Source organism: Arthrobotrys flagrans, assembly GCF_004000055.1.
Source record: "Arthrobotrys flagrans strain CBS H-5679 chromosome Unknown unitig_15, whole genome shotgun sequence".
Classification (NCBI taxonomy): Eukaryota; Fungi; Ascomycota; class Orbiliomycetes; order Orbiliales; family Orbiliaceae; genus Arthrobotrys; species Arthrobotrys flagrans.
In genome coordinates this window covers 3,802,295-3,826,329 of record NW_027137545.1, presented here as the reverse complement: position 1 = coordinate 3,826,329, position 24,035 = coordinate 3,802,295, and the positions used below count along the sequence as shown (strand labels likewise).

Sequence of the window (24,035 nt, the reverse complement as noted above, 5' to 3'; positions counted from 1 at the left end):
CGAACAATCTCTTAGCACGAGCATAAAACGCCTTGCATCCGTGCCCTTTCCCCGTTCTTTTCGCCTCTCAGGATGACTGCGACGAGCATTGCATCTTGATCTCGACTTAAGCCTGATCTTACGGCCTACCTGCGTCCTCCGCGATTGGAAATCAGTCTCACGGTGCCCCTGGCCTAGGGAGGATATAGCGACAATCGCAAGTGTGTACTGTAGTCAACTGCGCAGGAAGGCGTAATTTTAGACCAAACCTGCTAAAATGAGTGGCGGAGGAGACGCAAAGTTCTTTGCTCGGGTATATCACCATAACATAGCTACTTCGAACTTCGGCCTCTCTTATGCCTCTGCTAACCAGAGAATAGGGCAAAGTTGCGGAACTTCGGATTGAGCTCAATTCCGACAAGAAAGACAAAAACCATGTTCGAAAGAAGATCGCCCTCAAGAAAATCGTGGCCAATATGACCATGTCGAATAATGACATGGCCGGTCTGTTCCCGGACGTTGTACAATGCATGCAGATACCGCAGCTTGAGATCAAGAAGATGTATGGTACACAAGCATCTATAAACTCCCTTGTTACAATTCGGGGGTTCGGCTTCTAACACGGTGTCTAAAACCACCCAGGTGTTTCCTCTTTCTTGTCAACTATGGGCGAATGAAACCAGAGCTTGCACTCCAAGGCCTACCGATTCTTCTATCCGATATTGAGGACAGCAATCCCTTAGTAAGGGCTTTGGCGCTTCGTACCCTGTCGTACATACACGTTCGCCAATTCGTTGAAGCTACTGTTGGACCGTTGCGGATTCGACTTAGAGATCCGGACCCATATGTCCGTAAGACCGCCGCTTTCTGTGTCGCTAAACTTTACGACCACGATAGGGATTTAGTCGAAGGAAGCGATCTTATCGACAAACTCAATGGGTTACTCCAGGACGACAATCCAACCGTAGTCACAAGCGCATTGGCAGCCCTGTTAGATATCTGGGAAAGAGATGGCGGCAGTGGTGGTATTAGACTGGTCATCGATAAAGCAAATGCTGGAAAGTTCATACAGATTCTGCCGGATTGCTCTGAGTAAGATCCACCAACACGCAAAGGATCATATAGCGTTCGTTAACAACTTTTAGATGGGGTCAAACATACATCCTAGAGGCTCTGATGTCTTATGTACCTCAGGAGACGTCAGAAGCTTCCATAATGGCGGAGCGCATATGCCCTCGGTTGCAGCATTCCAATAGTGCAGTTGTATTAACTTGCATCCGGGTCATATTATACTTGATGAATTACATCGCCTCTCCTCAAGAGATATCGGCATTGTGTAGGAAGCTTTCGCCACCACTGGTCACACTACTCGCCAAGGGGCCAGAGGTGCAATATCTGGCGTTAAGAAATGCACTTTTGATCTTGCAGCGACGTCCAGAAGTACTACGGAATGATATCAGAGTGTTTTTCTGCAAATACAACGATCCGATATACGTTAAGGTAACAAAGCTTGAATTAATATTCATGCTTGCAAACGAGGAAAATATCCGAGAGGTGTTAACGGAATTAAGGGAGTAAGGAATCCTTTGCTTTTTGATTGAATAATTGCGGCCCTCGGCATGCTGACATTTTGAAACATATAGATATGCCACGGAAATCGATGTTCACTTTGTCCGGAAATCTGTTCGCGCCATTGGAAAACTCGCTATCAAAATTGAGCCAGCAGCTCGTGAATGTATAAGGACATTGTTAGAGCTTGTTTCTACCAAGGTCTCCTATATAGTGCAGGAGGCGACAGTTGTTATCCGGAATATCTTCCGGAAATATCCCAACCAATACGAATCTATTATTTCGACTCTATGCGAAAACTTGGATTCATTGGATGAACCGGAAGCAAAAGCCGCTATGATTTGGGTCATTGGACAGTATGCAGACAGAATCGAAAACAGCGATGTTTTATTGGACGACTTTTTATACGGTTGGGCGGACGAACCAGTCGAGGTTCAGCTAGCCTTGCTTACGGCTACGGTTAAGTTGTTTATACAGCGGCCAACCAAAGGTCAAGACCTCGTACCAAAAGTCTTGAAATGGGCCACGGAGGAGACCGATAATCCAGATCTCCGAGATAGAGGCTATATGTATTGGCGGCTGTTATCAGCAGATCCTGCAGCGGCAAGGGCGGTGGTTATGGGAGAAAAGCCGCCAATCTCCGCCGAAACTGAGAAACTTGATCCAGCAACTTTGGAGGAGATGTGCTTGAATGTTGGTACACTTGCGACGGTTTATCTCAAACCCGTGAACCAAGTGTTCCGAGTCGCTCGTCCGAAGAAACTAGAGGACTCGCCAGCTCTCCAGAGACACTTGCTGCCAACTGTTCAAGCGATGGCCGAGATGCAAGCGATGATATCTAAGCAAGTTGCATCGCCTCAACCTAAGACAGAACCTGTTCACGAAGGCGATGTTGCAGCAGCCGTTGATTCCGCGGACGATTATTTCGCTTCGGTTCCGCCAGGAAACATTGGTATCGGAGGGGGTGTGGTTAATAGCAATCCATTTTCCGGGGTAATGCAGAGTCCGTCAGATCTCATTGAAAACAACTACGGTAAGGAGCTTTTTAAGGCAAAACATTTATAACGGCGGCTAATTACGATCTCTAGGACAAGTCAACCGCCCACAAACCAACTTTACTCAGAACAATCAGGGTGACCTAATTCTCTTGTAGTCCAAGGCCTTAGACCTTTCCTTTTTTTTTTTTTTTTTTTTTTTCTCCCTTTTCATACTGAAGCATTTAGCATGCGATATAGCGAATCAATTGTAAGATATGTATCGGTGTAATCTCGTCGGGTCCTCGAGACTGCTTGGGGAACTGCTTTAGCTCAACCAAATTTAGACTAGCCTCTCTGCTGGAAGAGAGTTACTTGCTTCTCGGAATCTTTTTTCATGGTGTTTCTACCACCCCATAGCCAACAGGTGGTTCTTATTGTGGTTCTTTAATACAGTTGAGGCTGTGTATGGGCGACGAAGGAGGAAATATATATTATGAACACTGAAATAAGAAAGAAGAAACATGCCCATGAAGAACCTAATGAACACCCATTGCCTCAAATCATGGATCGTGAAGGGTAGGAAATGTGGAAATAAAAATTCGGATTCGGCGTAATATAGAGACAGCGGAAACCCAAGGAAACAAAAGAAACAAGCAAGCAATCTAGTGATTGCGTGGGCCCCTGTTGCCTCTGAATGGCCTGCTATCCTGCTGCTGCTGGGTGATGCTAATGACGTTGATGCGGGAGCTGTCATCGTACTATAGGATGGAGATGCATTAGCTATTGTTCATTTGGGGAAATCGCAAGCCTAATAGTTCAACTTACGCCCAAGCTCTTCAACAGATCCTTGGTATCAGCATCAACATCCAACTGGCCATTGTCGGTCTGGCTGAAGTCGAGTGCTGAAACCTCCGGAACGTATTGATCCTTCCTTTCACGCTCCTCTTCCTGCAACTTGAAGGAGATACCACGGACAGGCCCTCTCTGGATACGCTTCATCAAATGTGTAGTGAAGCCGGCAATCTAAATGTTCCCATATCACCCAGTTAGCACCTAGCTCTTTGTCCCCTGAATTCCCCATCATATCAAACATCGCCACCATTCCAATAGCTCAAGAAAAACTGCAGCCCCAAATAATCCAGTCGGAGGTATCGAACCTTGTTTCGTAATCTCTTGGAGGCAATGATTGCGATTTCATCGCAAATCCTCTTGTTGGTCTCGAAGTCGAGAGTGAGTTTTGGGTAGTATCGCTCAATGATGATCTTGGCGGACTTCTTGACGGTTTTCGTACGGACGCGACCCATGATTGCGGTATTGTTGGATTACGGGAGAGGTGTCGGTAGGTGTCGGTGGTTGCGGTGGTGGTGATGATATGAAGATGCAGATAGACTAAATGAGACTTGAAGATTAGTCGGTTAGCGTATTTGGTGGTGGTCGAGAAAAAAATGGGTTTGACATTGGAAATTGCCGTTTACAGCACCATAGGGTTCTTTGCCCTCTTGATTATCTAATCAGCCTCAGACGACACCCCAACACATCTGCACCCGCAGCCTGCAGGATTTGATTCGGTTCAATTCGACATTCACGTCTGCTAATGATGCAGGACGTATGACGGTGGAAATCCTGCAGGACCAGCGTCGCCTCCTCTCATATATCTCTTGCAAGGGATATTCTCTTGAAGGGTAAGTTTTATATCGAAATAGGTCCCCTAAAAATCTCTGCATCTACCCCATCCGTGCCATACATGATGATGTCTACAAAGAATTTAATGATAGGAAGAGGATGAGAGACTATTAGTCCCTTTGATATCACCAATTTCATAATATTCTGAATGGCTTGTGAATTCATTACACATATCTTATGCTGTGATCAACTACCAAGAAGACAATTGTAACTAGTACTAAACAAACTCCACGGCCTACCAGGAACCCTCAACAGATCTAAATCTTACAAAGACACGCCAACCATCAACCCAGAAGCGACACATAAATGCTCAAAATGGCCCAACAGAAGGCCGCCCTTAGTTTCGAACTCGTAGCGAAATGCTCGGTATAGTTTTTTTTTTCGAAGTGTAGCATCTAACTAAAGTAGTGTCTTATCATTAACGGGATGATATCGATCAGGTAACCAGAGCGCGGGCATCCACCATGGTCCTGCCGCATGGCCCAGTTGAGCTACCAATGTTTATGCCAGTAGCGACACAGGCAAGTTTAAAGGGCCTCACTCCCGAACAGTTAGAGTCCCTCGGGTGCCGTCTATGTCTAAATAATACCTACCACCTGTATGTTCCCCATTTCAATCAAATCTTAAAGTACGCATGTCCTAAGTAGTCGTATCATAATTCCGTAGGGGCCTCAAACCAGGGCAGGCCACTCTTGATGCCGTTGGTGGGGCTCATCGCCTGCAATCCTGGAACCACAACATTCTGACCGGTACGGATTAACATGGATCCCCTAAATTGATGCCGATGCGCTGACCTGTTAACACGTATTGCTAGACAGTGGTGGGTTGGTCAATTTTCTACTACCATAAACCACCAAATAATTTTTCTGGTGCTAATGGAATCGTGACAGATTCCAAATGGTATCTCTGTTGAAATTAGCCAAAATAACAGAGGAAGGCGTAAGATTCTTGAGCCCACACGATGGCAGTCCTATGTAAGACGCAGAAAGTTGCCTCTTGGCGGGCCATCTTGTCATTATACTGACGCCTTCTAAGGCTTCTCACTCCCGAGCACTCGATGTCGTTACAGAATAGCATTGGGTCAGATATAATGATGCAGTTGGATGATGTAATCGCAACAACATCCCCCGACAAGGAGCGCATGGTAGAAGCAATGCACAGGTCCGTTAGATGGCTGGACAGGTGTATTGAAGCACATAAGTACCCAGAGAAACAGAACCTCTTCTGTATCATTCAGGGTGGCCTTGATCTTGACCTTCGAAGGGAATGCGTAAAGGAGATGGTTAAGAGAGATACTCCCGGCATTGCTATCGGTGGCCTAAGCGGTGGAGAAGAAAAGGCAAAATACTGCGCCGTGTAAGGAACCCCAACAAATTGTATTTTGCGTGATACTAGAAGATTAACGCCGAACATCTAGCGTGAGGACGTGTACCGAAATGTTACCCGATATGAAGCCCAGATATGTAATGGGAGTGGTAAGCATACGGTCCCGTGCAAATTAGTATCACCGAGCCAACCTAACTGATAATCATACAGGGCTACCCGGAAGACTTGGTCGTCTCGGTTGCTTTGGGGGCCGATATGTTTGACTGCGTATGGCCAACCAGAACTGCTCGCTTCGGAAATGCAGTTACTTCAAGAGGCACCTTGAATTTAAGGCACGCTTCATATGCGGCAGACTTTTCACCTGTCGACGAAAATTGCGGCTGTCCATGTTGCCGTTCGAAGGAAGATGGAGGCCTAGGTGTGACCAAAGCATACGTACACCACTTGACAGGCAAGGAAACGGCAGGAGCCCACATGTGAGCCCTCCCACCATTGTTCCTTTTCAATTTGAGAATACCATAGCACTAACGCATCGGCAGCCTTACAATGCATAATGTCTACTATTTGCTAGACTTGATGCGAAACGCGCGTAAAGCCATTATCGCCGGAACATATCCAAGTTTCGTCAAGGAGTTCTTTGGCAAGATTTACAAATACGATAAGGCCGAGTATCCGATTTGGGCGGTAGATGCATTGAAGACAGTGGGGATTGATCTCGCAGAGGCATGATATTAGTGCCGATAGAGCCATAGAGAGAGACTTCAATAGATATTATACGAATAGATTCTTAATTTGGATACCAAGCCAAGATTCTTTGGCATGGGATCGTTTCCGATGATGTAACCGAAAGTTTGAAAGCAAATATGCTATACTCATAGGGTTAGCCAAATCCGGAACCGCCGGGGGGTTATGTTCAGCCAAGCGGGGTATGATCCCGCCCCACATCAACGGCGGGGTTTTCGGGAATCGGAACTCGTGCTAGCTTGGAAGACATCTATTCGACGGGTTATAAAGCGTCGGCAGATTCTTATTTTCTCCAGACTCTTCCTATCCATTTTCACAAACCTCGATTCCTAACCCCAAACCCCTAACAACCCCCCAAAACCTTCAAACTGACGGCCCTCAGACAACTTTCGAGAGCCTCGCTCCAGCTTTCTCGAAGATTTCATACATCAATCAGAGCGATGGGTGTTACCAAGGAAATTACCAGAGAGGGGACTGGCGCCCAGCCAAAGGCTGGCCAGACCGTCGTCATGCACTACACTGGCAAACTCACGGATGGAACCAAGTAGGCTGCCTCTTTTACGACCAGTCGTGTTTTAAGTACTGGCTAATAAAATACTTCACCTAAGGTTCGACTCTTCTGTTGACCGTGGCGAACCTTTTGAGACCGCTATTGGAGTTGGGCGAGTTATCAAAGGTAAATTGCATGAAATTGCATATATACCCATTTCTATCTATGTTTAACCTTTACCGTAATCCTCCGGAGCATGCAAGCTAACCTTTCAACCATAGGCTGGGATGAGGCCGTTCCTACCATGAAGGTTGGAGAGAAGGCGACCTTGACCATCACCCCCGACTACGGGTACGGTGCTCGGTAGGTTATACACCGTCTATGACAAACCCCGGATAGTCTGTGAGTTTAACGTATCTGGATTATAGCGGAGCTGGCAACGTTATCCCACCAAACGCGACCTTGATCTTGTAAGTCAACTTGTAAGATCTCGATATATCTGGCCCTACGGGAAGCTAACATGACCTTGCAGTGATGTCGAGCTTTTGAAGATCAAATAGATATGTTCTCTTATTGCACGTGTCTAACATAATATGTACATTTTGGGAACAAATAAAATGCCGAATGAGCGAATGAACTCCTCCGGATTCAATGTTATAACCTCCGAGCATAGACAAGTAGTTTCGTGCCATGTAGCTGTGATGGTCCGAGAGTGTCCCGCACGTGGAGTTTATATTAGATATCAAGTGTAGTTTGAGAAGATTTTGAAGGGAAATATCCTTTTCATTCCAACTATCTTACAACTCTCCTCCCCATAGCCTCCTTTCCTTTGAACATCATCCTCAGTCTCCAGTTCTTATTCCGCTTGCTCAATAAAATCACACAAAATTATCAGCCCGAGACCGATAACTTGGCACTGCACACAGGCTGTCGCTCATACCAACTTTCAAGGCACCACCGAAAGAAGCTGAAGAGACATTAATAAAGAGGGGCAATGCAAGAAGGCAACAAAGAAAATTTATTAATAAGGAACAACGGGCTCCGAAGCTGACGCTACTCGACGAAATGTATAAGGGTATGAAGTACATTGCCAGGAGAAAGAAAAGAAAAAAAGAAAGAAAAAAAAAATAGAAACAGAGAAAATTAGATGAATCACAAAGGAAATGCGGATCAAAATCGGGATCACTCGCTACCCGGGAACAAGTAGATTGAGAAAACCAGATTCTAGGGATTAGAAAGGAACTTCGCTGGGTCGTCATAACGGAGAGATTAAAGTTGAACAAATACTGGTTTGGCTAGTGACGTTGCGGTCGTCAAATACAGTCGTTTCAGTCCCAGCCTAGTGAGTTTTCAGACATCATCGGAGCTGAAATCTGACCTCGTGCGCTGGTCTTGCTGCCCTTGCTGCCGCGCTTGTCACTTCCGACGGGAGTAGTGGGGGTGGCTCTGCCATTGTTGAAGAGATGAGTGCTCATCATCGGGGATAGAGCCCCGGAAGAGCGCACGTCCGACATTGGTGGCGGTTCGATTCCACCGCCCGCAAGGGACTGAGATCGGCGATGGCTCAATCGATTTCGTCGGTACCGTTTGGCAAGGAAATACATGGCTACACCGTAAAGGGCGGCTGCACCAACCGAAGCGATACCAATCGTGACTGTCTGCGGTGTGGTTTTGTCTTGAGTGCTTCCCTTGGCGCTGTAGGGGTCTGCACCATCGATCTGATCTGTGCCTGCAGTGCTGGTAGCTTGGCTGCCATCCACAATGTTGTCACCGTCCTGAACCCAAGATGGATCGTTCGAATTGCCGCCTCCCGAGCCGCCAGTGTTGCTAGGTGGTACGAGCGCAATGTTCTGGCCTGGAATCAACGGGATCGAGGGATCAATGGTATTCATAAATGCCTTGATCGACGGGTTCCTGTTGTTATAGAGCTCGGATAGCGGGATGTGGATGTCGGTTTGAAGTTTGGGGAAGACGATACTAGGGATGTAAACCAATCCAAGAGTGACAATATAATTAAGCCCCTCAGGCTGGAGCGGTTGGAGGGTATGCATGCGGAGCTGGTCCCTTGGAAGACCAAGGCCATCAGCAAGACCCTTCGGAAGGAAGTCACAAATTTGGGCAGCAGATTGGAGAGAGTCGGAGACAAAAGCGTAGTTGTACTCGCGAGTAAACCCGATCTGAATGAGCGTCGAATTGTTAGGCTCCTCTGGAACACCTCCGGGTGGTGTGATCGCTTCGGGCACGCCACTAGGAAGACTAGTCGGAGTAGCGACAACGGAGCTCTGATCAGATACAGTTGGAGTACCCTGAGTGACAAGGCTAGTTCCAAACCATAGAGACGACGTATCGAGATCAGGGGGTGGAAGTTGGGTTTCAGGCGTGACAGTAGGGGGGATATCAGTCACAGATACTGACGATATGATGGACGAGGGGTCAACCGTGGTGACAGTTGGCTCAAGGCTCTGTGAAGTTTCGGTAACCCCGGATGTTACTGAGGGCTCTGGTAGAACCACTGTTGAGTTTCCTGGAACGCTTGTTGGAGCAGGGACATCAGTATTGAGACTCGTAGAGGGAACTCCGTCAGTAGTGGTGACAGTATCGGAGGAAGCCAGGCTAGTCGTATAATCAGTTGGTGGGAGGTCCGTGATTACAGTTGTCGGATCGCTAGTCGAATTTGTCGGGATATCGGTGGAAGGAATCACAGTTGTGTCTGTAGGTGGGATCGTTGTCTGCACTGGTGGCTCTGTCGTCGAAGTGCTTGGATCCGAGGTAGTTGTGTCAACCGGAGGCTCACTGGTTGGCTCACCGGTTGGCTCACTGGTTGGCTCACTGGTTGGCTCACTGGTTGGTTCACCGGTCGGTTCAGTTGTCGGCTCGGCTGTGGGATCAGATGTGGAATCCTCAGTAGTGGTCGGGAGATCTGTGATATCACTGGTGACATCTGGGATAGTGGTCGGGACTACATCTGTGACATTTGGAGGCAGAGTGGTAGTAGTAACATCAATGGTCGATGTGACATCAGAAACAATTCCGGAGAGGATACTGGAAAGGATATCATCCAAGCCAGTCTGGCTGGATGAAGGGGCCTCGGTGGTTGACTCCGGAGCACCCGTTGTTGTTGTTGGCTCAGCAGTTGTGGTATCTGCGGCTGTGGTCTCCGTGGCGCTGGAGGTTCGCTCAGAAGTTGTGGTTTCCGAAGTCTCCCTGGTGCCAGCAGATGTCGTGGTTGCATCTGGATCACTGGTGGTTCTCTGTGAGGTGCTAGAGGTTCCTGAGGTAGTCTCGACTGGAAGAAGCGATGTGAGAATATCCGACAGAGTATCGATAACAGGGATCTGAGAGCGAGTCGATGACGAAGAAACGACAGATGTTGTCGTCTCGGCCTCCGAAGAGGTTTCTGAGGTAGTCTCGACTGGAATTGGGGGTTGGACAGTGAGACTAGGTGTGTTAAGACCAGTGGTAACGCCCGAGGTGGCTGTTCCGATTGGAATCGAGGTTGGCAAGGTCAGGTCGGTGTTGAATGCTGTTTCAGATTCCGGGTCGGTTGAGGAAGACGCAGGGGAGGAAGGCACTGGGACGGAGGAGGACGAGGACGAGGATGATGATGGGGAGGAGGAGGAGGAGGAGGAGGAAGATGCATTGCCTGGTTTCGAGGTCGTGGAAGCCCTGCTTGTCGATGTGTCTCTGCTAGTGGTCTCAACTGAAGCGGTGGTACCGGGTTTAGTGCTTGTCGTGGTGGCAGTATCCCCTCCAAGAACATCCGACTCAATCGACGAAAGGATATCGTCAAGATTGATGGTCGACGACTTGGAAGTGGTCGTTAATGGTGACGACGTGGTAGATGATGTCGTTGAGGAAGTTGTCTCAGATTCAATTGGAACAATGGTGTTATTAAGGACAGGAAGCTGACGCTTCAACTTCAACTTCTCGACATCGCCCAAGTTTGGGCGGCCTCCTGCAGCACGGGCATGAGGGTGGGGATGAGGGCGAGCATGAGCGAAGACAAGGGTGGGTGCCAGGATGGGGAAGAGGCAGACTAGGAACGTGGTACTAGGCGGCTTCATCTTGATTTAGGAGAGGCTACATGGAGATTACCAAGGTCAGCATGCTTCTGTCGCGACTACATACTCAAGCAGGTAAAGAATCCGTCCAATTGAGATAGCAACTTACTTGAATCTTTGGAACAGATTAGGACATGAAACTCAGGATTGGGTACAAAGATATGGATAGAATCAAGATGGTTCCGATATCAACTGCGGGCGAAACGGTCAGAGAGATAGCTCATCGCGAGCGGTATTGAGAATGGTGGGTTACATACCAGAACCTTACGGTATCAGAATGAGCGTATCGAGATGTTCGAGCTGGACCAGAAAGTTAGCGGCCTGGACGATTGATTGAGATTGCGATTGCGATCGCCGGATAAAGGAAGGGAGGTGAAGAGACGAATATGGAGATGTGATGGGATGGGACATGAGGAGGAGGAGGAGGAGGAGGAGGAGGAGGAGGAGGAGGAGGAGGAGGAGGAGGAGGAGGAGGAGGAGGACAGGACTAATACGACTACTACTGATTGACTGACTGACCGGATAATTTTCAAATGAGTGGACGGCGAAGGACAACAGTCTCCACCAGAATAGAAAGCAAATTGAAGGCTAATGAAGGAACGACGATGAATATAAAACCAGAATCTAGAGATTCTGTAAAAGAGTGACGATGGGTATGATCATAGACAGCGAGAAGGGGCTGCTGGGTCGAATTGGAGCGGGGAGTGTCCCAGCCGAGATCTATTCCAACGTCGTCAAGTAAGCTTCGGTTCGTTCAAATCATTCATTCACTCGCAGTTCGACCGTCCAGCGGTATCATATATGAAGCCTATCATGGATCGTATCAAAATATCGACAATAGGCGTCGTCGTGATCGAAATTGATATTGATACTGGTATTTCCAGACGGCCAGCCAGTCCTCCAACCTGTTCCCCTGTTGTCGAGTCGTCGTCGGGTCCAGTCTTCCTGAATTCTCCTTTTTCCTTTTTCCTTCTTCTTCTTCTAACGTATATATGATATCGAAGACAACCGGAATCAGGTATTTCTCTCCCAATGCACTAATCGTTTCCGTTTTCCTCCCTTCCTTTTCTTTCCTTTTGCTTGTCTGTCGTCTTCCTCCCCTCTCTCTCTCCCTCTCCCTTATTTCCCGTCCTCCTAACCAATGTTGTTTTCAGAAAATCGTGTTGGAAGTCGTCGCCATCACCAAAATGTTGAGAAATGTCGACGGAAAAGATAACGGATCCAGTACCGAAGGAGGTCGAACATACGCAAGGGGCGTGAACTGCTTGAACGGGAAGGGACTTCGGCTTACCTTGCAATAAAGAACTGACCAACACCAATTACCTACGGTCGACAGAAGAAGATCGCGATATCAGAGTAAGGAGGGAAATGGCGGGTACATAAGGAGGCGAGGGGAGAGTAATGTATTGGGCCCAAAAGGAACAAGTGAGAGGCTTCCCACCTTTTGTTTTTTCTACTTTCCAAAAATTAATAGCACGCTAACGTTATAAACAAAGCATGACCCAGAAATGGATATCAAAGGACACTAAGCTTCTGTTGCTAGCGTGAGCAACCCAGCATGGGAAGACTTTCCAGGAACAGGAACAAGGGGAACCGCACTAAATTGCCATCCTTCTGCGAGCGCAATTTTAATAGAAGGGTGGGTGACTTCTCCACCACCCGGAAATTACACACGGGCTGTGTGCTGAGGGTGCAAAAAAGGGGCGCTGCAGCCTCAAATCCGCCAAACTGCCCCTGCACATCTCTCGTCGGTCTGTACTGTGTATTCACAGACCGCACCGTCTTCCGCTTTGTGCGGACAACAGACCCACGCTCATTTCAACGGTAGGGGGGTTTTTTTTTCTTCGCCAATAGACGGAGCGTGCTGATCTCTCGGTGGGCCATATCAATCGGAAGACTCGACAGTTCAGCAGTGCATACGCAATCTACCGAGTTGAATCCTGCGAACAATTGCAATGTCGAAATACATCCTGTCTTGTCATGCAGGAACATGCAAACCAGTGTATTTTTTTATATTTTTATTTTATTATTTTATTATTTTCCCCGTTGCTTCACATTCGAGACAGCCATTCTCAAAATGAAGAGGGCTGTGGAAGCCGCCTCGGCCGCTGTACCCCTGCAGGCCGTTTGGGGCATGGATACCCCAGCCAAACTTGGATCCAAATTGATGAGACGCTTGTGTTTCTCAAATTTTCCCTCACACACTCTTGCTGCAAACAGGCATGGACCTGGCTATTGTACGCATATATCGTACAGCTGACATCCAAAGGTTCAGAGGTTTTTTCGACGGCCTGCAAGTCTGGATTTCTCGATCCAGCATGGGAATATCACTGCTACGTTGGGAGTTGGACCCTACGGAGGCGACCAAGTATTCCAACGGCAAATTAACCGACGGCAAGACGCTCGTCCCATCGCCAAAACTCGGGGTAAAAGTATTCTTAGGTTGTTCGTTTGTTAACGTGGCAAGTTGGAATGAGACAAAAATGGACACAACCTGCCGCCAGCTGTGGGCTTAATCGATAAAGCTTGTTGGAATGAAAAAAAAAAAAAAAGTTTGGTCCGGTTTGTTTCTATTCCGAGTCCCGTTCCCATATGACGATATGATTATTTTTTCTAGACATGTTTATTTCCACGTCTATTTCTATTTAGAGAGGGAGAGCCGCGAATTGCGAATGTTCGAGGCCCATGTATGTCTTTTGTTACGTCGACATGTCGGACGTTGAAACACGCCAAAGCTGCGTCGACGACAAGATTCGGCCAAGTGCATGGTTACTCAGATATTTATACCTGAACTTCTGTTTATGTGCTACAGCCAACGGAGGGTTGGTACGCTAGTATAAAAGTCTATCTAGCCTCGGTTCTATACCGATACGAGTGCTAGCTTAGAAGAAGTACAGAAGGAAGCCAATCGAAACGGGTGCTCGTCAGGCACAGTCTCCCCCATTGGGAAATCGCTAACGCAATTGGCCCATACCGGTGCGCGACCAATCAAATTTCGGCTGGAGGTGCAAATGATGTCAAACCCGCAACCTCTTAGCTGTTGGTCGGCCGATTTCCGAGGTTAGAAAAGACCGGTGCAGAGATGAAGGCGGGGCAGCAGAATCCGGGGAGTAATATCGTACGATCAGTGCAGAAGTGTAGAAAGTACGAATGCATGCTTGAGCGCATACATGTACTTGTTTTTTGTACGTTGCGACCGATGAGGTTTTTTCGTAAATGAAGTTCGATCCAAAGAGACCGGTTTCCCGAGCCAGAGAGAGAAAAAAGCTTTTGCCACGGCGCCGTACAAAGTAAAAAAACCTCGTGATGCGATCGGTCTTCCGAAGGGCCCTTTTCCGAACCTTCCTTGTATTTCTCTTCTTCTTTTGGAGCTTAGTTAAGCCCTCAGTAGACTTAAGAATAGCAACAACTGTGAATCAATCATTCATCCATCGTTCACTCATTCTTATTTTCACACTTCAACGAACAACAACACCACCCAGCTAAACATACTTACACTCTTATGGATTGTACTTCCACGTCTTTATAGCATCGGCTTGAACAAATACTTACCTACCCTGTCAAATAAAAAAAGAATAGCATAGCGAAATGGAGCCCGTGGCCGTGAGAATATCGGCCTCCGCCTCAACTCTCCAGCTACAAAGGGCACTACGCGGTTCAAGCATCGGAACCCGAAGACTACACTCTGTATGCGGCCGATGCCGCCGTCCAGTCGTCGCCAGAAATACAAATGCAACACATCCCTCAACACGGTCGTTGTCGACGGCTCCAGTATCATGCCAGGCAAGGAAGCCTCGACCGCTCAATATGGGCTCTCCGGCGGTGTCCATCCAGAAGAGAGGAGCCATGGCACAGGCTGTGTCACAGGAGGTCGAAGAAGGTATGCATGCCTCTTTTTTCAAAAAGAACGAAAGGAAGGAGAGGAAAGAAAGAAAAGAAACTCGGTTGAAGACCGAGCAAGCTAAGCGTGACCCCATCACGACAGATTACTATCCTGAGCAACCTGAATCTTCTCAAAATCCAGGGCCTATTGATAAGTACAAAGAGCTTGTCGGTGAAGGGAAGCTTCGTGATGATGACCATCAAAGAAGTAAGTTCTACTCACAACTAACAGCCCGAAAAGCCAACGATTGAGGAGCTAACAGAAATTTTTTTTTTTCTTCCAAAAACAGAGATTGTGGTCAAGTTGCAGGACTTGCATGACCAACTCGCCAAATACGACCCCCCTGTCGTAGTCCATCCGCACATCGAGCTGCCGAATCAGAAGAAAGGGCTGGTAAGGACTGAAAAAGTATCCTGTCACCAAAATGCCGTGCAACTGACCAAGAGCCGAATAAGCTGTCGTCCTTCTTCGGTGCCAATAAGGATCCCAAAGCCGACCAAGACAAACAGAGTCGAGAAGGCAATGTCATGTTCTCCTATGACACCTCGATTGCCCCCAAGATATTCGATTTCTCCGGTCTTTTCCAGCAAAAGACAGTCATCCCGAAAACAGAATATGACCCTGAAAATACCCCTCTTGGTTTATACCTTCACGGAGATGTCGGATCGGGAAAGACCATGCTCATGAACATGTTTTACTTCACACTTCCACCGAACATTCTCCGGAAAAAGCGCATACATTTCCATGCCTTCATGCAGGATGTTCACCGACGGATGCACAAGGAAAAGATGAAACATGGGTCCTCGTTCGACGCACTGCCGTTTGTTGCCGCCGACCTTGCAGAAGAAGCGAGCGTGTTGTGCTTTGACGAGTTCCAGTGTACTGACGTTGCTGATGCCATGATATTGCGACGGCTGCTGGAGGAAATGATATCGCATGGGGTCGTTATGGTGGCAACTTCTAACAGGCACCCCGATGACCTCTACAAGAACGGCATCCAGCGGGAGTCCTTCATCCCCTGCATAAAACTCCTTCAAACCCGACTCGAGGTGCTCAATCTCGACTCGCCGACGGATTATCGCAAGATAGCCCGCCCCGCATCCGGCGTCTATCATTCCGGACTCGATGACGCCGCCGTCGCGCACGCTAACAAATGGTTCTCGTACCTTGGTGACCCGAAAGACCCACCGCACCCGGACACCAAAATAATATGGGGCCGTGAAATCAAAATCCCGTCGGCTAGCGGGAGGGCCGCAAGGTTCGACTTTCAAGATATCTGCGGCAAGCCAACAAGTGCGGCAGACTATCTCGAGTTGACAAGGCACTACGATGCTTTCGTCGTAGAAAACGTCCCCGCGATGGATATAAATACGAGAGACGTGGCACGAAGGTTTATTACATTTATCGATTCGATATACGAAGCCAGGGTCGGTACCAGACTGCCGTCATGAGTTACACACATGTTTTCCGTACTAATTGCAAGTTTATGTCGCAGGCGGCGCTCGTTCTCACCTCCGAGGTCCCGATTAGCCATATATTCATCGCAGATAAAACCCTTGCCCATTCCGTGGACGGCAAAGAAAAGGGCGACGGCGCCGAAGGTCTTAGCCCCGCGATGCGAATGTTGATGGATGACCTCGGCATGAACATGGACACGTTAAAAGAAAGTAGTATTTTTACCGGTGACGAGGAAAGGTTTGCATTCGCCAGGGCGTTGAGCCGACTGAGCGAGATGGCCAGTTCGTTTTGGATTGAAAATAGAGGGGATTAGAGCAAGGCGCAGGTGGTGGAAAGTTGGTAGAATTGCATGTGTATGGCGTTTTTTTTTTTTTTTTTTTTTTTTTTTTTGAAGAGAGTGAGGATCGGATTCGTTGAACGATTGATTCGGGAAAGTACGCTGGCGACCTATGTAGATTGCCTGATTGTTTGGGGATATGCGTTTGCAGAAATACATTTCCACTATAGATGTCAGATAATGGCTCGGGTTTATTAATGAGGTACACAACTTTAATTTTCATCTGGCCGTATGGTGAGCTGGGAACATGTTGGATATACAAAAAGTAATTAAATTAAATGCAGGGCAGACAAGTAGGTAAAGTGAATTTGGTGGCCAATCGACAACAGTGGCACTATGCAAGCGGGCTTAACATAAAGCATGCGTGAAAAATCAAAAGGGAGGGTGGTAAAAGAGATGCTGCACTTATGTACAGAAGTTGGTACGTCGAGTCAGGCCATAGCAGTAGGAATTGGAAGCATCGATCGAAATAAAAGCCGATTCGAATGCTAAGAAATCTGAAGCAGAAACAACATCAAAAACCTCAACCGGGAGATAGCATTAATCCTCCACTTCATAAACGAAGAAATACGCTTGCCAAATCTTAAATAAAAAAGTTGCTATCCCGAACGCCAATGACCCCAGAGCGCCTTGAACAAATGATTTGATCTGTGTAGACCGATCTGTCTTTTCTTGAAACCCAAGCAAGTATGAACGACTCTCTACGAACCACGCCGTCTCCGAGCCAACTTATTTGTTGGTTGGCTTTACCGACGGAGCTTGCTCGAGATAGCGCTCTTAAGGCTGCTTCCACCCCCAATCTTCCATGCAGGCTTTCTCAGTTTATTCAAGGGATTCGATCCCGGTTCCATCTTCATCTTGTATCGTGCTTGCACAGCCATGTGTACGAGATTGATGATGCCGAAGGCACAGGATCCGATTGCTCGGAATGCCGCGAGACCGGCCACGGACCACAGAATGACTATCGCGAACAGTGTCAGCGCCCTGCATTTATCTCAGAGCTTAGAATAATGGGAACTTACAAGTCAGGTAAAAGTTATTAGCAACGTTCTCGGTGCTATAAGCTTCCGTGATTCCCATCGCAAGGAGTCCGTTCGCGATAATCCAAGAAATAACCACGTAGGTTCTAACGTTTTTGTAGTAGTCTTCTTTGAGCTGGTTTGGGTTTGGCGGGTCCGATGGAACTTCCACTCGATCACGGAGATTCCTCAGAGCTTCGTCATATCCTGAGTCGATATCAAGTTGCTCAGATGGAAGCTCAATGTTGACGATGTCTCCTTTCTCCTTGACGACAGCACCCAAATCGGTGTTGATAACATTGTCACCCTTTGTACCCCATGTAACATCGTGTGTATTACAAAAGGCATAGATTTGCAATGTGCAGATGTAAGACGGCAACATTGCAAAATACTGGGCGGACGATGTGATCATATGCCATGGCTCGAGGTATAAGATGGACATCAAGAAGTAGAGACCAACTGTGGAGCAGATTGAGACAACCATGTTCATGAGTAGGTTCTCCCCAGCCTGGAACTCGTCTGCGCTACTTGTAACTGTGCGTATTACCAAATAGAAACCAATGGAGGTGGTATATGCCATGATAAAACCAAAGATAACCATCGACCAGAAGAATAGTCGTTTCGCACTAGGGGCAGAATGCGTTAGCTTGAATCATACAGGATTTCTGGTCCTTTTTTGACTTACCCCTGAGGTCTATTTCCCAAGGAAAGAATAAACTGTGTACAAATAAGGAGGGTAATCGTGAATTTCATGAAGATGAAAACCCTCTTACCCCAACCGTGGCCAAAAGGATCTATGGTGGGATCCGTAAGAGCACCGGCTACAAAGTAGAAAGTGAGATAAAAGTTTGCCTTGAATAAAAATTGTCAGCACATACGACGACCGAGATATTTTTGATTTGGGAAGCCTACTAATGAGAAGAACGTAAATAAGAGGGCAATAAACTGATAAAAGAATTCAATATGCAGAAGTATCTTCCGAATGATAGAATGATCTGTCTGCCATATCTGTTTGAAGTGACTTAAACTGTAAATAGCGGCGAAGAAGGCGCCGTTTAGCCATCTACGGCGTTGGGAAACAAACTCCGGAACGGCATCTGGAAAAGACATGGTGTTAGACTTCAGCAAAACCAACCGGTGCGAGCGGGATACTAACCTGGCACATCGGTTTCACCTGTTGCACTCTTGACATATTTCAACACCCACCGTTCTCCTCGCTTTGCAACCAATTCCCAGCACAAAATACGATCTTCTGCCAAGTACATATTGGCGGTGAAGACATCTGCATCTCGTCCATGTAGCGTCTCTCCCTTGAAGTACTGGCTGAGCGGACCGTGTCCGGTCACGGGGTCATTCTGAAGGGCATAGTATCGATATGCTGAGAAGGCACCCGGCAAAACCGTAATATACCCGAAAACCGACTCAAGGGGTTTGTCGAGGATGTTCGATATCTTGTACTCAAAATTCTGTGATGCCACAAGCGGACTGAGCAAAGCCGAACCACCCTTACCGGTCATAGCCTTGATCTCTCCACAGGCACCGGCGACATTGGAATTCGTATCGAAGGCTTTCCACAAGTGGTAGAGAGATGTAGCGCCGGGTCGTGTTCCAACATCCAACAATATACAAATGTTGGGATCCAGGGCGGCACTGAAGGCGTTGAAGAACCAACGATGCGAATTCAACTTCTTCGAGTTCTTTTCCTTGAGGCAGAAGATAGTTTGTACTGGAACGATACCCTTTTCAGCACCCTTGAACTTCAGGTCGGCGTCAAGGGATACCTGCGTCGTGTATTCGTAGACGTGAGCTGTGACTTCTCGGCCGTTGACCAAGTTCTTTGCAATACCATCTTGGTAACATCCCATTGCGGCAAGAGCGTCGAGGACTCGAGGATGGATCTTTTTACGTCCGTCAGCGACGATGCAAACAACAATCTTCTGCCACCCGTCCTTTCCCCAAACTCTGGATTTGCTACGAGAACACATATGTGCGATATTTCGCATTACTCCGTGCATGGTTCTCGTGAAGCAGATTTCGTCTTCGTTGTACATTGTGACGCAAATGCAAAGTTCGGTATCTCGTTTCAAGATATTCTGCCGTAATTGGTAGCCTCGGTTGATGAAATCGTCGGGATCGCATGTTACAGCAGTGTATCTCATTGATGTATACTCTTCTTCATCTCGACGAGGTAAAAAGGAATGCAAAATCGAGGGGATTTTACATTCGAGAATAAGCTCGCCGTTGATGAGGCGAACCTGTTTTTGAGATTTCTGAGCCTTTCGGTGCCGTCTCTCCGTTGCTCCGGTTGGAGCGGGCCCATAGTGCTGGCCTCCAGCTTCGATGGAAGCCTCACCAAGATCCCCTTCATCAATCTTCCTGTAAATGTCGTCGTCGTCGGCTTCTATGGTAACGGTATTGTCGGTGTCGTATGAAGTCGTGCTTAGACTTGATTTACGAGTCGGTGCCGGTTTACCGTCCCTTCGATCTTCGAAAACACTCTCGTCCTCATCGTCATCGTCATCGTCGTCATCATAATAAGAGTCCGTTTCGTAAGTCTCCGCTGACGTGCTTGCAAGAGAACTGAAGTCATCCCGATGGCCCTGTTTCTTTGAGAAAAGTGGTGGTGGCCGAGGCAGTGGTCTGGAATCCGCAGATGATGTCGTACTATAAACACTAGGTGTTCCTGGCCTCGGATCACCATTGAGATCGAGTGGTTCATATGTATGAGATGAAGCTTGGGGTCGCCGCCAATCTGCCGTGGTCCTCGTAGCTGGTGTCCAGGGCCGCTCTTCATTCGTCTGACCCTGCACGGGCGTCCACGGGCGAGGAGATTGGGAAATTGAGGAGGGGGCATATGCCTGATTGTTTGCTTGTCGAAGCGAGAATGGTGTCGTTGTTCTAGAAGGGGACATCAGGCTCGGAGAGATAGGACGATATGATCGATGGGGCGTGGCAGGTCTGCGACCAAAAGGTATAAAATTCGAGTCAGCAACAGATTCAACATAAGGCCGTCGATATGTTCCTATATTTCCAAGTAAATTTGGAGGATATGAAGCCTCGATTTGGATCTCCATCTCGGTCGAAGTATAGCTCTATAGTGTTGATACTTGAGCGAATGCAACTTTTGCGAAAGCATCCAAAGTCGAATTTGAAATGACGATAACCATGCTCCAAGTTTTTAAGATTCCCAGACTATCGCAATATATTGACGGGCACATATGCATAACTCGACATTTACTTACGGTTTATAGGACGACGGGTCTTCGAACTGTTGTGCCATCATCCTAACACTGCCTGACGAAGGTTGCCCGGTAACTCTTCGAGACTGATATTGAGGATTGTAGCCATCTTGAGGCTGCCGGCTGCTGCCACCGTAGTCATATCCCGGTGGAGGGCCTTGGTTGTCCATGGCAGCGGCAATGAGGGAATCGCGATGGTCAAATTGGATTTCGGTCTCGATCGTAGGGTTTGCCCGTCGAGCTTTGGGATCAAGGAGGATAACCAGCTATCCGTTACCTGTTTTAATCCCTATGGGGAAAGCTCTAGCAAGCTCCGCGTCCGGACGCTGCGAAAGAATGGGTGAAATGATGAGGGGAGAGAATGCAGAGGGATATTTGCAGCAGCGCAGGTTAGGTAAGAGGGAGGAATGATGTGGAATACAATTGTGTCCGGGTCGACAAGCTAGATTGGAAGAATCATCTCGGACGAGGTGGGCAAGCTCCAGGTGACAGGCGCACACACGTATTAAGTATCTGTGTCTATCCGGCCCAGCCAAACAAGGCATAGTAATTGCATTGCATATCGCACTGTGTATCTGGTCGCAACAGGAGCTGACGACCCCTCGCCGTGTTTACCTGTCCTAGCTGCCCTTGTTTCCTGAGCAACACGGCTGCAACGTGGGCGTTACGATCACCATTGGTTCAGCCTCGAGGTTGGCCGTGTTGTTCCGCTAGAAAGTTGTCATGGTAACACAAAACACCTTCGATCCCGATCCGGCAGCCGTACCGCCACACGTCCTACATGTGCCACCCGGGCTGTCATCGCATGTGGCTGGTCCGGATTCGGTTCGGCTGTCGCCCGCGTGCATGCGACAGCCCACCTGCATTTCAACCCACCGATCCGTTTAAATTTACCCATTACATAAAACCCCGTGCGCCTGCTCAAGCATACACTTACGTACTTACTTCTTAACTGACTTGCTTTCTTTCGCGCCGCCATATCGCTGGTATCTATTACTTCGACTTCTGTCATCGAAACTAGATCTTTAGAGTGTACCCACTGGCATCTTGGGGGTTCCGGTCTGGATCCATTTTATAAGCATAGCGACATCACTAAATATCCAACGTTACACTTATCCACATTCAACAAATAATGTCGAAAGGCACGCTAGATTCTACTAGCGGTCCGGAAAAGTTGATAGATCGGATCGCCGACGGGGAGTAAGCCGTATTTCCTAAGATTGTGGTCGCCATGTTGATTCCGGCCTTGAGAATGCCTCACAAATACATATGTTAACAATATAACTTGAAAGGGCACCGGAATCCACAGACACCAACGTCAGATATGCAGCCTATGCCAGCCGTTTAAGAACAATCCTAGCCAGCGCACATCGCTACGTCGCTTATACGTTAGTTCGACATCTCCCCCATTTCTTCAGAAACGCGCGGAAATTGTATACTACGGAACTTTACTGACAGGCCTGCTCGCCTCTATCGTGGCTGCATAGTTCTGACATTGGCGAATCGTTCCGTCCGGTTGCACACTCTCGGCTGGTCCGTTCCGCCTATGGTGTTTCCTGGTTGTATATAACGGGTATGTGCTGGCCTCTCGTCAAAAAGCTTCATTATAATTTAACACATATTCTAGGCGATGTTGCACACGAGTCATACAAGGCATATCTCCGGAACCAAGAGTTTCTTCACAAGCCGCCTCCGAACCTAAGACCAAACTCGCTGGGGTCGTTTTCGTTGGGCAAACCTGCCGGCAGCCCCGTCGAGGTCCCTCTTAAAGATGACTACCGTGTAGTTGGTGTTCAAAGGGCCGTATTTCAGTCGGTTGGTAAAGCTCGGGAAAATATTATCGACTGCCAGCTCGGTGCTAACGATTCATTTGATCACAAGGTCGCTTCGATGCTCTTCCCTGCCCTTACGATCCACTCGGTTGTAAAATACAGTGGTAAAGCGATGAAGGATGTCAAGAACGCTCGACTTCGAACGTGGGGCCCTATTGGGCTCGGATTAGCTGTTGTTCCGGCTCTGCCTTACATATTCGACGAACCTATCGAGCACGCCGTTGAATGGGCTTTTGAAAAGGGCATCGAGGTCTATGAAAAGAAGGAAACTAAGGGATCGAAGGAGAAAGAACTGTAGGCCCCACTACCCTAGGGACTTGAGACTTGTGGGGGAACCCTAACTTCTATTTTTCTCTACCTAGATAACATTGTTAACAAAACTCTTGATACATACTACGTCTGACAAGTATAGTCTTAAATATACCCCCCTCTTATGAGCCTGTTATCCTTCCGTTTGTATATATCCACCTTGACCCCCCTCCTGTTTTCTTTTCAAGCCTCCGAAGAAACTTTTTTGGCGCAGAGCTTTGCCGTTCGTGTTATAATGTCCTTTGAAGGTTTCGAATGAGAGCGCTTGTGCAGTTGGGATCCTCGTTTGTACATACATACATACAGTTTACACATTTTGCACATCCATTCTCTAATCAAGTAAATAAAAGGCAAACGTGTTCGATTTTCTCAATGTCAAGTTAAAATTAAATCCAACGGACGCATCCTAATCCGTGACGCCTGACATATGGTGCCCGAATACCTAAGTATTAATGCGTGATGTATCATCTCTATAATACAATTTAACCGGAATCAAATGCTAGCGCGCCAGCTTAGGTTTTGTGTTGGTCGTGGTAACAATTGCGGCAGGACAATGTAAAACTTCCGGCCCGACGTTTCTGACGACATCTCCCATCAACCCGCCGTCCTCGAAAACCCGTCACACCCACCACCGACACCTCCAAACCACCCTCCCGTCTCCAACTCCACCCCCAAGTCCTCCAAAATGGTCGCGTACTATACAATTGCTGGCAAGCAGGTCGGATCCCATGTCGTATGTCCCTTTCCAAACCCCACGGATAACCATGCATTTACCCCTCGCATCCCAAGAGGGCAAATCTTTCAATCGCACCTTCTGACGATTGTTTACCCTTCCAGCTGTCGATTGCTACCTTGAGCACCGTTTTCGGGCTCTCCTACCTCTCGATGGGCGGCAGCAAGAAGCCGCAGGCCACACCCCCAATCCAGGCGACAAGTAAGGACGAAGAGACCTTCATCCAGAACTTCCTCAAGGAGGCGGAAGCCGAGGGAAAGGCGAAGCATTGAAGGAAATGGATACAATGCCTGTATATATTTCTGATAGGCCGGTCCAAACCGTAGCCTCGAATCCGAACGTTTTGAAGCAGCGCAGGGGGTAGCAGGGCACGATGTGAATGCGCTTGGATTTCGA

The 24,035-nt window shown here is 47.9% G+C and overlaps 9 protein-coding genes across 9 annotated transcripts; 6 read left to right on the top strand and 3 right to left on the bottom strand.

The window, feature by feature from the left end:
• Positions 1–256: 256 nt before the first annotated feature.
• DFL_001019 (uncharacterized protein) lies at positions 257–2,701 on the top strand (the record flags this gene model as incomplete). The annotated part of the gene is made up of 6 exons (XM_067629573.1): positions 257–292; positions 360–541; positions 622–1,071; positions 1,125–1,553; positions 1,623–2,581; positions 2,637–2,701. 6 exons carry the CDS (start codon positions 257–259, stop codon positions 2,699–2,701), a joined length of 2,121 nt encoding a protein of 706 aa, XP_067495580.1.
• Positions 2,702–3,187: 486 nt separating this feature from the next.
• On the bottom strand, positions 3,188–3,829 carry DFL_001018 (40S ribosomal protein eS17; the record flags this gene model as incomplete). The annotated part of the gene is made up of 3 exons (XM_067629572.1): positions 3,188–3,283; positions 3,351–3,548; positions 3,683–3,829. 3 exons carry the CDS (start codon positions 3,827–3,829, stop codon positions 3,188–3,190), a joined length of 441 nt encoding a protein of 146 aa, XP_067495579.1.
• A 694-nt stretch (positions 3,830–4,523) lies between these two features.
• On the top strand, positions 4,524–6,263 carry DFL_001017 (uncharacterized protein; the record flags this gene model as incomplete). The annotated part of the gene is made up of 9 exons (XM_067629571.1): positions 4,524–4,574; positions 4,649–4,806; positions 4,875–4,957; positions 5,023–5,032; positions 5,099–5,182; positions 5,244–5,564; positions 5,626–5,683; positions 5,745–6,010; positions 6,074–6,263. The coding sequence occupies 9 exons, from the start codon at positions 4,524–4,526 to the stop codon at positions 6,261–6,263; spliced, it is 1,221 nt and encodes a 406-aa protein (XP_067495578.1).
• A 455-nt stretch (positions 6,264–6,718) lies between these two features.
• On the top strand, positions 6,719–7,328 carry DFL_001016 (uncharacterized protein; the record flags this gene model as incomplete). The annotated part of the gene is made up of 5 exons (XM_067629570.1): positions 6,719–6,822; positions 6,887–6,954; positions 7,050–7,131; positions 7,197–7,238; positions 7,301–7,328. 5 exons carry the CDS (start codon positions 6,719–6,721, stop codon positions 7,326–7,328), a joined length of 324 nt encoding a protein of 107 aa, XP_067495577.1.
• A 768-nt stretch (positions 7,329–8,096) lies between these two features.
• On the bottom strand, positions 8,097–10,832 carry DFL_001015 (uncharacterized protein; the record flags this gene model as incomplete). The annotated part of the gene is made up of 1 exon (XM_067629569.1): positions 8,097–10,832. The coding sequence occupies one exon, from the start codon at positions 10,830–10,832 to the stop codon at positions 8,097–8,099; it is 2,736 nt and encodes a 911-aa protein (XP_067495576.1).
• Positions 10,833–14,636: 3,804 nt separating this feature from the next.
• On the top strand, positions 14,637–16,483 carry DFL_001014 (uncharacterized protein; the record flags this gene model as incomplete). The annotated part of the gene is made up of 4 exons (XM_067629568.1): positions 14,637–14,919; positions 15,002–15,105; positions 15,168–16,139; positions 16,208–16,483. The coding sequence occupies 4 exons, from the start codon at positions 14,637–14,639 to the stop codon at positions 16,481–16,483; spliced, it is 1,635 nt and encodes a 544-aa protein (XP_067495575.1).
• Positions 16,484–17,253: 770 nt separating this feature from the next.
• On the bottom strand, positions 17,254–20,935 carry DFL_001013 (uncharacterized protein; the record flags this gene model as incomplete). Its single annotated transcript, XM_067629567.1, has 6 exons — positions 17,254–17,468; positions 17,530–18,152; positions 18,212–18,378; positions 18,439–18,623; positions 18,683–20,484; positions 20,769–20,935. The coding sequence occupies 6 exons, from the start codon at positions 20,933–20,935 to the stop codon at positions 17,254–17,256; spliced, it is 3,159 nt and encodes a 1,052-aa protein (XP_067495574.1).
• Positions 20,936–21,897: 962 nt separating this feature from the next.
• DFL_001012 (uncharacterized protein) lies at positions 21,898–22,963 on the top strand (the record flags this gene model as incomplete). Its single annotated transcript, XM_067629566.1, has 6 exons — positions 21,898–21,965; positions 22,058–22,153; positions 22,253–22,338; positions 22,393–22,580; positions 22,647–22,891; positions 22,960–22,963. 6 exons carry the CDS (start codon positions 21,898–21,900, stop codon positions 22,961–22,963), a joined length of 687 nt encoding a protein of 228 aa, XP_067495573.1.
• A 628-nt stretch (positions 22,964–23,591) lies between these two features.
• DFL_001011 (uncharacterized protein) lies at positions 23,592–23,911 on the top strand (the record flags this gene model as incomplete). Its single annotated transcript, XM_067629565.1, has 2 exons — positions 23,592–23,639; positions 23,744–23,911. The coding sequence occupies 2 exons, from the start codon at positions 23,592–23,594 to the stop codon at positions 23,909–23,911; spliced, it is 216 nt and encodes a 71-aa protein (XP_067495572.1).
• Positions 23,912–24,035: the final 124 nt, after the last annotated feature.